General features: G+C 29.6%; 8 protein-coding genes across 8 annotated transcripts; 7 read left to right on the forward strand and 1 right to left on the reverse strand.

The window, feature by feature from the left end:
* Positions 1–256: 256 nt before the first annotated feature.
* Positions 257–3,294, forward strand: apm1 (mu1; the record flags this gene model as incomplete). The annotated part of the gene is made up of 7 exons (XM_020573950.1): positions 257–452; positions 567–1,049; positions 1,152–1,462; positions 1,557–1,821; positions 2,684–2,840; positions 2,917–3,139; positions 3,220–3,294. The coding sequence occupies 7 exons, from the start codon at positions 257–259 to the stop codon at positions 3,292–3,294; spliced, it is 1,710 nt and encodes a 569-aa protein (XP_020436022.1).
* A 1,058-nt stretch (positions 3,295–4,352) lies between these two features.
* On the forward strand, positions 4,353–5,679 carry PPL_02976 (class I SAM-dependent methyltransferase; the record flags this gene model as incomplete). Its single annotated transcript, XM_020573951.1, has 3 exons — positions 4,353–4,558; positions 4,619–5,456; positions 5,656–5,679. 3 exons carry the CDS (start codon positions 4,353–4,355, stop codon positions 5,677–5,679), a joined length of 1,068 nt encoding a protein of 355 aa, XP_020436023.1.
* Positions 5,680–5,793: 114 nt separating this feature from the next.
* PPL_02977 (uncharacterized protein) lies at positions 5,794–6,026 on the forward strand (the record flags this gene model as incomplete). Its single annotated transcript, XM_020573952.1, has 2 exons — positions 5,794–5,995; positions 6,016–6,026. 2 exons carry the CDS (start codon positions 5,794–5,796, stop codon positions 6,024–6,026), a joined length of 213 nt encoding a protein of 70 aa, XP_020436024.1.
* A 75-nt stretch (positions 6,027–6,101) lies between these two features.
* On the forward strand, positions 6,102–6,206 carry PPL_02978 (uncharacterized protein; the record flags this gene model as incomplete). Its single annotated transcript, XM_020573953.1, has 1 exon — positions 6,102–6,206. One exon carries the CDS (start codon positions 6,102–6,104, stop codon positions 6,204–6,206), a length of 105 nt encoding a protein of 34 aa, XP_020436025.1.
* A 556-nt stretch (positions 6,207–6,762) lies between these two features.
* On the forward strand, positions 6,763–7,902 carry PPL_02979 (class I SAM-dependent methyltransferase; the record flags this gene model as incomplete). Its single annotated transcript, XM_020573954.1, has 2 exons — positions 6,763–6,968; positions 7,020–7,902. 2 exons carry the CDS (start codon positions 6,763–6,765, stop codon positions 7,900–7,902), a joined length of 1,089 nt encoding a protein of 362 aa, XP_020436026.1.
* Positions 7,903–8,288: 386 nt separating this feature from the next.
* Positions 8,289–9,449, forward strand: PPL_02980 (class I SAM-dependent methyltransferase; the record flags this gene model as incomplete). Its single annotated transcript, XM_020573955.1, has 2 exons — positions 8,289–8,494; positions 8,567–9,449. 2 exons carry the CDS (start codon positions 8,289–8,291, stop codon positions 9,447–9,449), a joined length of 1,089 nt encoding a protein of 362 aa, XP_020436027.1.
* A 75-nt stretch (positions 9,450–9,524) lies between these two features.
* On the reverse strand, positions 9,525–12,369 carry xab2 (TPR-like helical domain-containing protein; the record flags this gene model as incomplete). Its single annotated transcript, XM_020573956.1, has 4 exons — positions 9,525–11,558; positions 11,636–11,833; positions 11,928–12,200; positions 12,325–12,369. 4 exons carry the CDS (start codon positions 12,367–12,369, stop codon positions 9,525–9,527), a joined length of 2,550 nt encoding a protein of 849 aa, XP_020436028.1.
* A 555-nt stretch (positions 12,370–12,924) lies between these two features.
* On the forward strand, positions 12,925–14,023 carry PPL_02982 (uncharacterized protein; the record flags this gene model as incomplete). Its single annotated transcript, XM_020573957.1, has 3 exons — positions 12,925–12,962; positions 13,019–13,223; positions 13,292–14,023. 3 exons carry the CDS (start codon positions 12,925–12,927, stop codon positions 14,021–14,023), a joined length of 975 nt encoding a protein of 324 aa, XP_020436029.1.
* Positions 14,024–16,462: the final 2,439 nt, after the last annotated feature.

The raw sequence follows: 16,462 nt of genomic DNA on the forward strand, positions 1-16,462 counted from the left end.
GAAAAAAAAAAAAAAAAAAATTAATCAATAATTTTGATTTAAAAAGTTTTTTTTTTTTTAATTTTTAAAAGATACCTCTTTTTCTCTCTCTTTTTATCAATATATATTATATATGTACTATATTAAATAGATTAGATTAAAAACAAAAAAAGATTATAAAATATTATTATATTATAGATAGATTAGTGATTTAGTTAGATAATTAGTTAGAAAAGATATATATTAAAAACAAAAGAGAAAGAATAAAAAGACAAAGATGGCAGCATCTGCTATATTTCTAATGGATTCCAAGGGAAAGGTACTGATCTCACGTAACTATCGTGGTGATGTACCAATGAGTGTTGCCTCTCGATTTGTATCAAAGATTCTCGAAGAAGAAGATCTAAACTTAAAGCCAATCATCCAAGAGGATGGTATCTCATATATATATGTTAAATATAACAATCTTTTCTGTATGTATATTAACTATGATATAATCTATTGTTTTAATATATAACAAACTATATAAATATATATATATATATAAGTATATATTAACTAATTACTTTTTTTTATTTATTTATTAGTATTGGCAACTACAGAAAGAAATGCAAATGCAGCAACTATATTATTGTTCCTTTATAAGATGATTGAAGTGTTCAATGAGTACTTCAAGGAGTTGGAAGAGGAGAGTATCAGAGATAACTTTGTATTGATCTATGAGTTGATGGATGAGATGATGGATTTTGGATATCCACAATCGACCGAACCAAAGATTCTTCAGGAGTACATCACACAGGAGGGTTACAAGTTGGAGAGAGGTGTCAGAGGTCCAGTGTTGCCCGCCGCCATCACTGGTGCCGTCTCCTGGAGAAAGGAGGGCATTAGATATAATAAGAACGAAGTATTCTTGGACGTCGTTGAATCGATCAATCTCTTGGTATCGGCAAACGGTACTGTTTTGCGATCGGAAATCGTTGGTGCAATCAAAATGAAGTCGAAGCTCTCTGGTATGCCAGAACTAAGATTAGGTCTAAACGATAAGATTCTATTTGAAAATAGTGCAAAGAGTAATTGTTTATCTGTTTAATTAGTGTTGTTAAGATTGATGATTTATTAACTTGTCAATTTCTTTTTTCATTATTTATTTTAATCAATCAACTTTTTTTTAGCTGGTAATCCAAAAGGTAAAGGTGTAGAGTTGGAAGATGTTAAATTCCACCAATGTGTTAGATTATCAAAGTTTGAGAATGATAGAACCATCTCTTTTATTCCACCCGATGGAGAGTTTGAGCTGATGTCATATCGTCTCAATACTACTGTCAAGCCATTGATCTGGATCGAGTGTATCTCTGACTCGCACGCACACAGCCGTGTCGAATACCTCGTCAAAGCGAAATCACAATTCAAAGGAAAGTCAATTGCCAACAACGTTCAAATCATTGTTCCAGTTCCATCAGATGCCGATACTCCTAAATTTAGAGTATGTATAATAACAACTATAACTAACCAACTGAACACTATCAATAGTTAACTAACCTTGACTAAACCAATACTATATCAATAAATTAACATAGTGTACAATGGGAACATGCAAATATGCACCAGAGAAAGATGCAATCATTTGGAATATTAAACAATTCCCAGGTGGTGGTAAGGAGTTCTTGATGAGAGCACACTTTGGTTTGCCATCGATCTCGAACGACGACAAGCCAGCAACCAAACCACCCATCATGGTTCAGTTTGAAATTCCATATTACACAGTATCCGGTATTCAAGTTAGATATCTAAAGATTATAGAAAAGAGTGGTTATCAAGCATTACCATGGGTTCGTTATGTCTGTTTGAGTGGCGACTACCAGTTCAGAACAACATAGAAAAAAAAAGAAAAAAGAAAAAAAAAGATAGGTGTTACCACGAACATCATAAAAAAAGATAGTTTTTTTTTTTAACACCTATCAAGAAAATAGAGAAAAACATAAAACTTAAGAAAATGATTTTCTATCTTTTTGAGAACTTACAATAATAATAATAATAATAATATAACAACAAAATAAAATAATAATAAACATTAATTAAATTCACAATCTTCCTTTATTTTTTTAACTTTTGCGATAATAAAATACTATTTTAGGCTTAAAAAAAAGTAAGATATATTGTTTTATTAATGATTAAAAAAATTGAACAATTGTTTAAAAATAAATTAATATTAAATATTTATTAAAAAAAAAATATATTTTTTTAATTTTTTCAAAGTTTTTCAATTGATTTCTTTTTTTTTATTTTTATTTTAAATTATACTTACTTTTTGTTTTATAAATATATCTATCTATATATTTGTAATAGTTATTGTTTGTAAATATTAGATTGTTTTTATTATATATATATATATATCTTATTGGTTTTTTATTATATTTTTATTTAATTTCATTTATTTCTACTTTAGTTAATTTGTTAGTACATTGTTATTATTATTAACAATTATTTCACATACCTACATATATTTATATATATTTTTGTTTTAGATATATAGATACAACAGATTTGAATTACAAATATGGATAAACAAAGTACTTTGTTACTGCGAAAGCAACTAAAGGGTATGTATCAATCAATCAAACAGTTAATCAACCACATTAAAAAAATAGAGGTGAGCCAAAAAGGATATCCACTAACATACATTTCAAATTTGATGATAATTTAGATTTAATGAAGTATCCGGTCGAGGGTTTCTCAGCAGGTTTAGTTGATGATTCAAATATCTATGAATGGCAAATTGTAATTGTAGGTCCACCAGATACCCCATACGAAGGTGGTTTCTTTAATGCCACTTTGACATTTACACCAGAGTACCCAAATAAGTATGATATCTATCTTTTATAAAATATATATTCATGCATCAAAATATTAATTAATCTCATTTATCTATATTAATAGACCACCAAAGATGAAGTTCCTCACTGAAATGTGGCACCCCAACGTATATGAGAGCGGTGAAGTTTGTATTTCTATTCTACACGATCCAGGAGATGATGTCTATGGTTATGAGAAAGCAAGTGAAAGATGGTTACCAGTACACACTGTAGAGTCTATTTTGGTGTCTGTTATTTCTATGTTGTCAAGTCCAAATGATGAATCCCCAGCCAATATCGATGCTGCTGTGAGTATCCACTATTTTTTAAATCATTCACCATATGTAATTACTAATATTTATCTCGATATTATTATTATCATTTACAGAGAGAATGGAGAACACAAAGAGAGGTATTCAATAAAAAGGTTGCTAGAATCGTTAGAAAAAGTCAAGACCAATAATAGTTATAGAACCTCAAACATTACAATATATATGAATTCAACGACACATGTATCACCCAACCAATCAATCAATCAACCAACCAACCAACCAACCAACCAACCTTACCACGATATTTTAATATGATAAGATGTCTTTGATTATTAAAAGAGCAAATGTCATTTAAAGAAAGAAATTTGAAAGTACAGCAATAAACCTAATGGATAGAAATAGATGGAAGCGAATCCACTTGATAAATAACTTTTATTCGTTTAGTTGATCAATCACATAAATTTGATTTCAGAGTTGCAATTTATTTTTGATTTTAAATTTTCAACTTCACTTTAACAAAAATGTTTTTTTGTTCCCAGCACATAGGGATGATTGTATGATAATCAGTAATAATGGTATTATTTTTTTTTTTTTTGAAACAAATAATTTAAATTATATAACTACCTTTTTTAGTAGTAATAGAGACTAAAATAATAGAACTCTTGAATTCTATCTCAAGAAATAACAATAACATGAACTGATGATTTTTCAATTTGGAAATTTTCCATTTTTGATATGGTTTTGGGGGTTTCAATTTGTTTATATTTATATATTTGTTTTATTTAATAATCATGGGGGTGATATCAGTTGTTTTTTTTAATCATGTATTCAACAAAAATGAAATTCATTGGTATTGAATTTTGTGTATTGGGATATATTGAAAAAATTAACACATAGAATATATTCTTTTGATATCAAAACACTTCTCTGGCTCACGCCTCATAAAAAATGATTTTACTCCCACCTCTCGCAATATTCAAATTTTTATTTCGAAAAAAACTGAAAAGTGGGTGAACTTTTGGCAATTTTGATGCACGAGTTTCTGAAGTGATAACTAAAGAAATAAAGGAAATAGAATCTACGATCCAATATAGATAGACAGTCATTCTTAATATTCATCATAAATGATTTGACAAAAAGATTTAATCACAAACTCAATAATATGTTTATCATTTTTTTTATTTTATTGGGACATAAAACTAATCATGTTGTTACTTTTTTTCATATTATTTAAATCAAAGATATTAAAATGCAAACAAAAAAAACTACAATTATTTCTGGAGTACCAAGAACCTCTGTAATGGTGGCTGCTCTTCGTACTCTCAATACTAATTCTTTCATCAAAGAACAATTGGAAAAAGATGAAAAATTAGATGCTCATCTATTACCATATTATGAAAATATTTACAAAAAGGAAAATTTTGTTTCTAAAACAAAATTATCTGTATATGATCCGTAAGTTAAAGATAATAAAAAAAACAAAACTAATATTAATGATTCTTAATTTGTTTATAGATATGCATGCTTTTTTAGTTCTACCGAGGATTCAAAGACAATCATCTTAAATTCATTGGATAAAATTGCAGAATCATGTCCAAAGGTTTTTGAAACCCAAATGTTCAAGGATCATTTGATTGATTCTGGACTTCCCGAAGACCTTACTGTTGATGGTATGATCAATATTATCAAGGATTGCTCTCCACTCAAAGCATGGAGTTTGGTATCATTCAATAACTTTAATAATCATATGGCATTAAGAACCAAATTCATTGATGACTATGTTCTTAGTAACATTGACAAATATCAACAATTTGTAATTCTTGGAGCTGGATTGGATACCCGTGCTCTAAGAATGCCTTTCAGCAACTCTACTACTGTTTGGGAGATTGATTTCCCAGAAACATTTGAATACAAAGAGACCATCTTGAAGGAAGCAGTCAAAATCATTCCACCAATTTCTCAAGCAAGAAATGTGCACACTCCAGGTAATCTTATTGGTAACAACGAATGGATCTCCAAACTAGAGGAATCTGGATTCAATAAGAACAAACCTACACTTTGGATATTGGAAGGTCTACTTATGTATTTCTCAAATGAAGATATTGAAATTCTTATGAACCAAATATCATCTATCTCACCAACTAACTCTACAATGTTAATCATGACAATGAGTGAAGAATACAATGAGACAAGCAAAGTTCACACATTATTTACATCACCATTAATAGATGAATTTAAATCTTCCACTATCAACCCAGAGCAATACTTAATCAAATGTGGATTCACCAAAGAAATCAAAACCTTTGATGAACATGATATTGAGAAGTTGTATCTTTCTCCACAATCCACTGATGTAGGTTGTTCTACTTTAACTGGATTTACAATTGGATATAAATAAATTGTTTAAATATCAATTGTGCTTTCTATAAATGATAAAATTTTAAAAATTTTTTTAAGGGTTGCAAAATCTTATTTTTGATTTTAAATATTTATAATTCACTAAATTCTCCAACTGAAATGTTATGTGCTGTGAAATTTTTTATTTTTGATAGAGTTTTGGGTTAACTTCAGATTAAAATGTTATAAATTGAGTCAAATGATTTATAAATTTCAAAATAAATATATAAATATAAGCAAATAAATAAAAACACATATAATATAAAGAAAATATCTAAACATTAATACAAACAATGTCAGCTAATATCAGAGAAAACAATAATGCCATCATCAAAGGTATCCAAGAAAATAAGATCTTGGAGATATTCGAAAAGTACTATGCTGATGATGTTGTGATGTATGAAAAAGGTGATTCCGCAAACAGAGTTGGAAAATATCAAAATAGAAAAGCTGAAGAAGCTTTTGTCAACAATGCAACCATCCATGAAGCTAAAGGTAGGTTTGATTTGAAACAGTCATAGTTTAATTGTTAATATTAATTTCTATTTAAATATTTTATAGTTCTCAAGGTTTTAGTTGATGGAAATAACATTCTTATGAAATGTATATGGATTTCACCTATGGTGGTCATAATATCAAGAAAACTCAATGGGCTATCCAACATTGGAATAGCAATGTTTTAGTTGTAAAGGAAGAGTTCTTTTAAATAAACAAACTTATTTATTGATTGTATACATTTAAAATAATTAGATTTATTTAATTTGCTTATTCTAAAAATAAAATTAGTTTTATTGGGGTGTCGGAGATTAAAACAAACCACAAAATATTTTTGAAATTCACCAGTTTTGATGAATTTCTATATTGGGTTATTTTCAATTATTTTTATCTAATCATCATGGTGGTGACATCAGTCGATTTTAATCTTGTATTGGACAAAAATAAAATCCATTGGTATTGAATAGTGTGTGTATTCGGACATAATGAAAAAAATTTAACTTTAACACATAGAATGTAATCTTTTGAAAAAACAAAATAATTCATCATATATCAAAAAAAAAAACGAAAAATGAAATAAGGAAAAAGATTATACATAGGTCCTATATAGATAGACAGTCATTCTTAATATTCATCATAAATGATTTCACAATCCGAAACTTAATGTCTTTGGAATTATTTATAAAAATAAAAGTATAAATATGATATGTTTTATGTCTCATTAAAATATAAAATCAAAAACAAATCATATTTACTATATCTTTAAAATGCAAACAAAAAAAACTACAATTATTTCTGGAGTACCAAGAACCTCTGTAATGGTGGCTGCTCTTCGTACTCTCAATACTAATTCTTTCATCAAAGAACAATTGGAAAAAGATGAAAAATTAGATGCTCATCTATTACCATATTATGAAAATATTTACAAAAAGGAAAATTTTGTTTCTAAAACAAAATTATCTGTATATGATCCGTAAGTTAGAGATAATAATAAAAAAAATAACCATTATTAATTTATTTTTAGATATGCATGCTTTTTTAGTTCTACCGAGGATTCAAAGACAATCATCTTAAATTCATTGGATAAAATTGCAGAATCATGTCCAAAGGTTTTTGAAACCCAAATGTTCAAGGATCATTTGATTGATTCTGGACTTCCAGCAGATCTTACTGTTGATGGTATGATCAATATTATCAAGGATTCTTCTCCGCTCAAAGCATGGAGTTTGGTATCATTCGATTCCTTTAATAATCATATGGCATTAAGAACCAAATTCATTGATGACTATGTTCTTAGTAACATTGACAAATATCAACAATTTGTAATTCTTGGAGCTGGATTGGATACCCGTGCTCTAAGAATGCCTTTCAGCAACTCTACTACTGTTTGGGAGATTGATTTCCCAGAAACATTTGAATACAAAGAGACCATCTTGAAGGAAGCAGTCAAAATCATTCCACCAATTTCTCAAGCAAGAAATATTCATATTTCAGGTAATCTTGCTGGTAACAACGAATGGATCTCCAAACTAGAGGAATCTGGATTCAATAAGAACAAACCTACACTTTGGATATTGGAAGGTCTACTTATGTATATTTCAAATGAAGATATTGAAATTCTTATGAACCAAATATCATCTATCTCACCAACTAACTCTACAATGTTGATCCAGACAATGAGTGAAGAATACAATGAGACAAGCAAAGTTCAAACAATGTTTACATCACCATTAAAAGATGAATTTAAATCTTCCACTATCAACCCAGAGCAATACTTAATCAAATGTGGATTCACCAAAGAAATCAAAACCTTTAATGAGCCTGATTTGGAGAAGTTGTATCTTTCTCCACAATCCACTGAAGTAGGTTGTTCTGCTTTAACTGGATTTACAATTGGATACAAATAAATTGATTAAAAAATCAAGTGTTTTTTGTATAAATCATATGTAAATAAAATTAAAAATCTTTATAGCACTACTTTTATATTTCTTTTTTATTAGGTGTAGCAAAATAAAAATAATGAATTTCAAATTTTTTTAAAATGAATATTTATAAATTTATCTATTTACAGTTCACGTGGTAACATCAGGTGTTATTTTTTTTTTTTTTTTGATAAAGAAAAATGAAAATAAATTAAATGAACACCAATTTATATAAATTTATTTTCATCATCTATGATTTGAACATTCAACAACTATATAATCTAATTAAAAATAATAAAGTAGCATAATTAATAAAATAAATAAAAAAACAATATTCATCTAATTAAATAAATTTTTATCTGAAAATTAATATGAAAACAAATAAAACAACAATTATATCTGGAGTTCCAAGAACTTCAATTATGGTGGCTGCTGTAAGAACACTCATTACAAATTTTTTTATCAAAGAACAATTGGAAAAAGAACAGAGATTGGAGGCTCATCTATTACCATATTATGAAAATATTTACAAAAAGGAAAATGTTGTTGCTAAAACAAAATTATCTGTATATGATCCGTAAGTTAAAGATAACCAGAACAAAAAAAAAGAATCAAAAATAAAAAAATTAACCAAAATGATTGTTTATAGATATGCCTTCTTTTTTAGTTCAACGGAGGAATCAAAGACAATCATCTTAAATTCATTGGATAAAATTGCAGAATCATGTCCAAAGGTTTTTGAAACCCAAATGTTCAAGGATCATTTTTCTGATTGTGGACTTCCCGAAGACCTTACTGTTGATGGTATGATCAATATTATCAAGGATTCTTCTCCGCTCAAAGCATGGAGTTTGGTATCATTCAATAACTTTAATAATCATATGGCATTAAGAACCAAATTCATTGATGACTATGTTCTTAGTAACATTGACAAATATCAACAATTTGTAATTCTTGGAGCTGGATTGGATACCCGTGCTCTGAGAATGCCTTTCAGCAACTCTACTACTGTTTGGGAGATTGATTTCCCAGAAACATTTGAATACAAAGAGACCATCTTGAAGGAAGCAGTCAAAATCATTCCACCAATTTCTCAAGCAAGAAATATTCATATTTCAGGTAATCTTATTGGTAACAATGAATGGATTACCAAATTAGAGGAATCTGGATTCAATAAGAACAAACCTACACTTTGGATATTGGAAGGTCTACTTATGTATATTTCAAATGAAGATATTGAAATTCTAATGAACCAAATATCATCTATCTCACCAACTGATTCCACATTATTGATTCAGACTTTGAGTGGTGACTATAAGGATAGAAGTAAAGCTCAAACATTACTTTCATCATCAGTAAGAGATTCGTTTAAATCCTCCTCCAATAATCCAGAGCAATACTTAATCAAATGTGGATTCACCAAAGAAATCAAAACCTTTGATGAACATGATATTGAGAAGTTGTATCTTTCTCCACAATCCACTGATGTAGTTTGTAAAGCTTTCTCTCAACTTACAAATGGTTATAAATAAATGTTTAAGTTTATCAAGTGTTCTTTATTTTGAGGAATAAATCATCAGTAAATAATGCAACATCAACTTAATGTTTTATTTTATATTACTTGAAAATAAAGAAGCTGGTATTTGTTTTTGTTCAAAATTAAACTTTGAAGTGGTGTGATCATTATTTTCATCATCATCATCTTGATCTTCATCGTCGATATCAATTTCATCGTCATTCTTTAAAGCTTGTTGTGCAATAGTTGTTGGTTGTTTCGATTGATTAATATTTGTTTTAGTTGATGATGATGATGTTGGTTGACTAACTCTTTCTCTTTCTTGTTGAGCTTTCTTTTCCATCTCTGCGATTTGCTGTTGTTGTTTAATTCTCTCTGCAATCTCCTCCTTTTGGGCTTGATTCATCATTTCGATATTGGTGATATTTATTTGGTTGTACTGTGCAGCGACCGACTTTTTAATTCTCAACATCTCTGTGAAGGTCTCTTCGTTACCGTGATGCTTCTCAAACTCGATCCACGACTTCCAGAAAATAGAGGATGTCGAAGGATCTGAGAATTGAGCGCCATGCACGTATATGCTTCTGGCACGATCGATCTCACCGTGTTTTCTCTCCATGTCGGCGAAACGAATACACATATCACGTGCCTTATCATCGGGCAACGATTCAATGGCACGCGTATAGATCTCTCTGGTCTTGGTCAAACCGTAGAACTCGGTGGTTCTGTTGATATACAATAGATACATATTGAAACGATCCTCTGGTGCGACAGCGCGAGTGGCGCGATCGTAGACTACCATCGAATGTCTTGCCAAACCAAATTGTTCCTCTACGTTGGCATACATCAGATAGAATATCTTTGATTCTTTAGGTGGAACCTTGGTGAGAACCTGTTCAAAGAGATCTCTGGTACGTTCCAACTTGGCTCCACCGTAGCGATTAATGAACTTCGTTAGATAGGTCACCCAGATATCTTGGACATTGGGGAATGGGAAGAGTGCAACACCCTGTTCGTATGCCTTGAATGAATCCTCGAAATACTTATGTTCCTCGAGGAACTCTGCATAGTTTAGGATGGTCTGAGGTGTGACAATCTTTAGTTGAATCATCTTGTCGTAGATTGACTTGGTGTTGATGAATGTGCCATACGACTCTTCGAGATCGACATAGAATGTCCAGAGCTTCAAAGACTTCCAAATACGTTTTTGAACAGGTTCCGTGTCTGGAATGTGAGTTGGACGGCGTGGCGATATAGTTGCACGCCTCAGAATCTCGAGTGCCGTATCATAGTTGGCATGTCTCAACTCCATCTCACCGTACTCGCAATAGAGCGATGCCAGGTCGTCCACCGTTTTGTACGGTACTTTAGTGGCGCGCTCAAAGATCTTTCTCGCCTGATCGAGCTTGTTGTGAGCTTCGTAGTACTGCGCGAATGCAGCCCACAGCGTGTAGAGCTTGCCCTTGGCGTGCTGTGGATCGACTGTGGCAACGGCCTGCGCATAGGTATCGACTATCATCTTTGGATTGCCAGTGTAGAGCTTGACGCGCTTGTGCCACTCGGCAACGTTGTGTGGATTCTGACGGAGTAGAACCGAGCTGAGCAGTAGCGGTTGTCTCTCGATGAGTCGCTCGTATCGCGCCAGCGACATCTCCAAGTCGAGCACTGTGTCACTCACATCTTCGTTGTTTGTCATTGCATCGTCGACTATCGCTTGTGCAGCGGCAATAAGACTGTCTTCGAACGAAGTGTAACCCTCCCAGACATGTGAGAAGTCACGTGCAGTGGAAACCTTGATCATTGCCTCCTCGTAGATATCACGTGCCTTGTCAAACTGTGCCAGCTGTGTATAGTAGTCGGCGAGTGACGTCCACAGCTTTCCAGCCTGATCTTTAAACTGTGCGATACCTGCTCTGATAATGGGGTCGGCATCGATACCGGATGTCTCTTGCGGGTGTCTAGCGAGAATATCGCACAACTGCAACCACAACTGATGTTTTGACTTTGATTTATATGAAACAAAGTGATCTCTATTCAAAAGATTCAATAGTTGTTCCGATGCTTCTCTCCAAGCTTGTATCTTTATTAAATATTCAACATAATCTTCTATTTTCGAATTATCAATCTGTTTGTATAAATAGATCATCATAATATAATGTTAGCAAAAATATCTAAAACAGTTATCATAATCGCGATAAATACCTTTAAATATCTTCTATATACTCTAATGGCAGTCTCTCTAATACCGATTTGCATAACGAAATCAATGTATAGTACCCATATTCTTTCATGTTGAGTAATGGGTAGTGCTCTCAATGCTCTATCGAATGTTCTTCTAGACTGTGTAATCTTTGATTGTGAAACTAAGAACTGACAATATTCTATCCAAATTCTAGGCATCTTTATAAATAGATTATATTAATATTATTGTTATTAATTATTGTTATTACTACTATCTATTTTCATAGTAATAGATCTATCTTGTCGAACTTACTTTATCTAAGAATATTAATGAACGTTCAAATGCTTTGTTAACAATATCGAATGATGGATCTACAATACATCTTCCTCTGACACATACAACCAGTTCTCTTAGATAAGAATGCCATAGTTTGTATGATCTCGGCATGTGTTTGACTGCTCTTTCATAGATGTTGTTTCTAACGGATTGTGGCGCCTCTTTCTTGTAATCTAAATATCTAATCCAACTGCTCACCACCAGCGGATTACGTTTTACATCTTCTTCATAAGCTAAATCATCTTCCTCCTAAATAAATATATAAACATGCATGTTAGTGTATTCGATTATTAATATGATAATTAGTTATAAATTCAAATTCAATCAGTAAAATCTGTTATATATATTTCTTTCTAGTACTACATTTACATACAGGTATATATGGTGTATTTAAATCTGATATTAACTCTGAAGGCATCTATTTATTATATCAATCTATAATTGATCTGTATAGTTCTATTAATATTACAAATCAACCAGTAAAATCAAATAGAACTATTGCAATGATTTTTAATCAATTATTGAAATTTTATCAGAGAATGAAAATTTTTTAAATTTTTGAAATGACAAAAATTTATCTCAAGATAATAATCATAAGATTTCGCATCAGGCACCATTAATTGTATTTTACTATTTTAATTAGTATTTGTAATAATTGATTTATCTTCGGAGGAGATAAAAAATTAAAAAAAAAAGTAAAAAATAATTAAATTTGAACTTCACAATTATCGAATTAATTATGATATTAAAAAAAAATCTAAATAGTTTTTTATTTATTTATAAACTAGTTCTTTATCAAAAAATCAAAATTGTAGGTTCAATAGAGAAAAAAAAAATAAATTAAAGAATCTTTAATTTTTAATTTTTTTTTTTAAAATTTTAAGTTTGATTTTTTTTTTTTTATTATTTATTTATGATTCAACTTGAAAGCTTTTTATTTTATTAATTTTTTTACACTCTTTATACTTTTAATATGAATTCAAATCCTAATTATTATTTGGTTTTTCTTGGGTAGGTATTAATATAGTTACTTAAAAAATTTGATATATATTAAAAATTGAATTCAGAAATCCAGGAACAGGTAAATCATCCATTTGTAATTGTTTATGCGGACAATTGAAATGTAAATCTGGAAATTCAAGTGGAACAGGTTTGACAACTCAATCTCAGATCATAGAAAATGGAGATTATACAATAATAGATACACCAGGATTAAGAGACCCACAAAGTAGAAAACAAGCTGCAAAAGAAATTTCAAATTCTTTAAAACTAGTAATTATTATAAAAAAAAACTACAAACTTTTATATTTAATTCTAATTGTTTTTTATTTTAAAAAAAGAATGGATATTATAAATTAATATTTGTTACTACTTTAGAGTCTGGAAGAGTTTATGTTGATGATATTGAGACTATCAATGTTATTCTCAAGTCTTTGAGTTGCCCTATAAAGTACGGAATCATTCTCAACAAGATAACTCCAAATGTTCATCGCAAGATTCTAGAGAATTCCTCAGTTCTATCTTGTTGTTGGAGATTGCTTGGATATCAACCATGTGCAAGTTACATATTGAAAAACTTTGATCATATGAAGGATAATACTGCACTCATTGAAGACCAGACAACTAAAGGAGCATTGAAACAATTTATCGATTCAATTCCAACTATCTATATAGATGAGTCAATGGTTGGTGAAATCGATATTAGAGACTACGAAGAAAAGGTTAGTGAATTGGAATTAAGGTTCGGCGAGATGCAAAAACAATTAACAACTCAAATCGAAAACAATCAAGAGTTAACCAAGAGAACAGATGATTTAGGAATCATTTTGGAGAAAGAGAGAGAAGATGCAAAAGAAACACAATTGTTAGGAATTCAACAATTAGTTAAACTCCAAGAGAAGTTTAGTGAGGACCAAAAAATGATGGCAGCTCAAGCAAATGAGATGATGATCAGACAAATGGAGATACGTGCAGAACATTCGAAACCCATTATTATTGATGGTGGAAATGGAAGTAGTGGCTCATTCTCATTCAATATACCAGTATCTCTTCCAGGTTGTTCTAGTCAATAAATATCAATATTTTTAAATTTTATTTAAATCTTATTTAACTATATCAAATAATCAAAAATAAATTATACTTGCATATCTAATTTACAAAATCAAAGAGTTTTAAAATAAACATTTTTAATTAAACTAGTTGAGTTTAAATAAAATTTTATTGCTATTCGTAATCTTTATTTAAATTTAAATAAAAAATAATGAATAGGATTTATTCAAGTTAAATTAAAATAAGATCTATTATATAGATTAATTAATATTTAATTGGATTGTTATTTTCAATTAAATCTGATCCAATCGATGACTTGTATGGTTTTTAACTGTATCAATCTAATAATACTTGCTTATAGTATTAAAATTGTGGTTGAGGTTATATTTGATAGATTTTGTAAATAATGATGACGATACATTTCATAGTATGAACTACAACTAGATATTGAAAAGAAGACAAACCTTTCCTTCTATAACTGAAAAGTCAGTTCTTTTCATTACAGAATCATTTGGTTACTCTATTAACTTACTATAAATTGTAGGATTGTTTAATTAATTAAAAATAAACAGATTAAACTTAAAAAGAAAAAATTGTTCATTTTGTAAAAACACACTTTTGGAGTTAACAAATTTGATTACAAACAACACCGGTATTAACTGCAACTTTTACAATATCTATCTATTTTGTATTGTAAACATCATATATTCTAGTTTTTTTATATTCTAAAATGGTTACATCATAATTTAACAAACTTAAAGCAAGCAAAGTAAAGTCATGTAAGTATTGTATTATTTACACATTTTAACAAACATTAGTTATGATGTTGTATGTTGGTTATTGCTTAATTGTAGATGAAGTTATTTGTTAAATGTTTATATATTCTCTCTCTCTCTCTCTCACCTTATACTTATCGTAGTACTACTTTATTTTTATATATATATATATATATAAAAGTGAATATGATTTGTTGTTTTTAAAAATATCTTATTTTTTATATTAATACACAAGCAACAACAACAGAAACCACAACACAAATGTTAACACACACACACAACAACAACAACATAACACAAAACATAAAATATATGAAACAAAACAACATTCTATCTATCATCTCACCATCTATTTCCACATAAAATATCTATTAAACACTTTGTATAGTATTGGACTTAGTAAATAGATATATAGATAGATCATTGGATATGATTATCATAATGGTGGTATCATGATTTATGTTCAAATTACACTACTTACTAAGGCATAGAGAATAAGTGTTGTGTTGTGTCGTTTGACATTTTTGTGTGTCATGTGTTATGTTTTGTATTGGGTGTGTGTGTGTGTGGTATTATTCATATATGTTGTTATTGTCTATATTTTTCTGATGAAATTGAATGACAAATACCAAACGATGATGTTTATTTTTATAAGTTTTATCAAGTTTTGACATACCCATCAATACCTGACTTACGCAACCAAAAATGAAAATATAATAATAACATCAACATGATAATGTTTTATCAATTGAAATTCAATTTAAATAATTATTCGTTTTGAGTGTATTCTGTACTCTTCTGAAATGGTTTAGTTGGTGGTACTCCATTCATTTATTTGGTTTGAACTCGATATTATTTTTAAGGTGACCACAGAGTGTGTTTGCTGTTAGTGTTGTTGTTGTTGTTGTTGTTGTTGTGGGGAATAGAGATGAGATGTGAGGTATTCGGGCAGATCAAATTAAAACCAAAAACAAACACATTCATTAATAACAAAAAAAATACATTTTTCTCAATCTGAACTATTTAAAACACATCAATACTAATAATACATTCTGATATCTTAATATAGGTATTAATCTATTAGTAGGTGTTGTTGATTGGTGTTTTGGTATTCGATTTCAAATATTTATAATGGTGATTTGACAGTTTGACAGCTCAAATACTCGTTCCTCCTTTATGGTGTGTATTGTTGGATTGAATTCATTACATTTTGATTGGATATGACTGGATTGGGGTTGAAGGTTTCCACTACACTACCATTATTCCATATCACATTGGACGGCTTATCAGTTATTTTTGATGTATTGGGTTAAATAGGGAGCAACAAAAGAACTCACTCACTACTCACTCACTCACAAATACTCACAAACACTCAAAAACTCAACTCATTAATTTTAGAGTTGGTGTTTTGTTTTAATTTTTGGGTGTGAGCGATAGACACTACAACGATTACCTTTCCAACTGATTCAATTACAATTGGTTAACCAAACTTTTGACACTCCTGTTTTTATTACCTATAGGCAAAAATCAATTAAAAATGCAATTTTTAACTATAAAAAAATAAAATAAATGTAGTATCTATCTTTTCAAAAACAATCTATTGATCTCTTGTTACTATTAAAATTTGAAAGAGAACTCTCCTGTTTTTACTTCCGCCAATAATATAATTTAAAATAATCTTACCTC

This window comes from Heterostelium album (genome assembly GCF_000004825.1).
Source record: "Heterostelium album PN500 unplaced genomic scaffold PPL_scaffold3, whole genome shotgun sequence".
Lineage (NCBI taxonomy): Eukaryota > Evosea > Eumycetozoa > Acytosteliales > Acytosteliaceae > Heterostelium > Heterostelium album.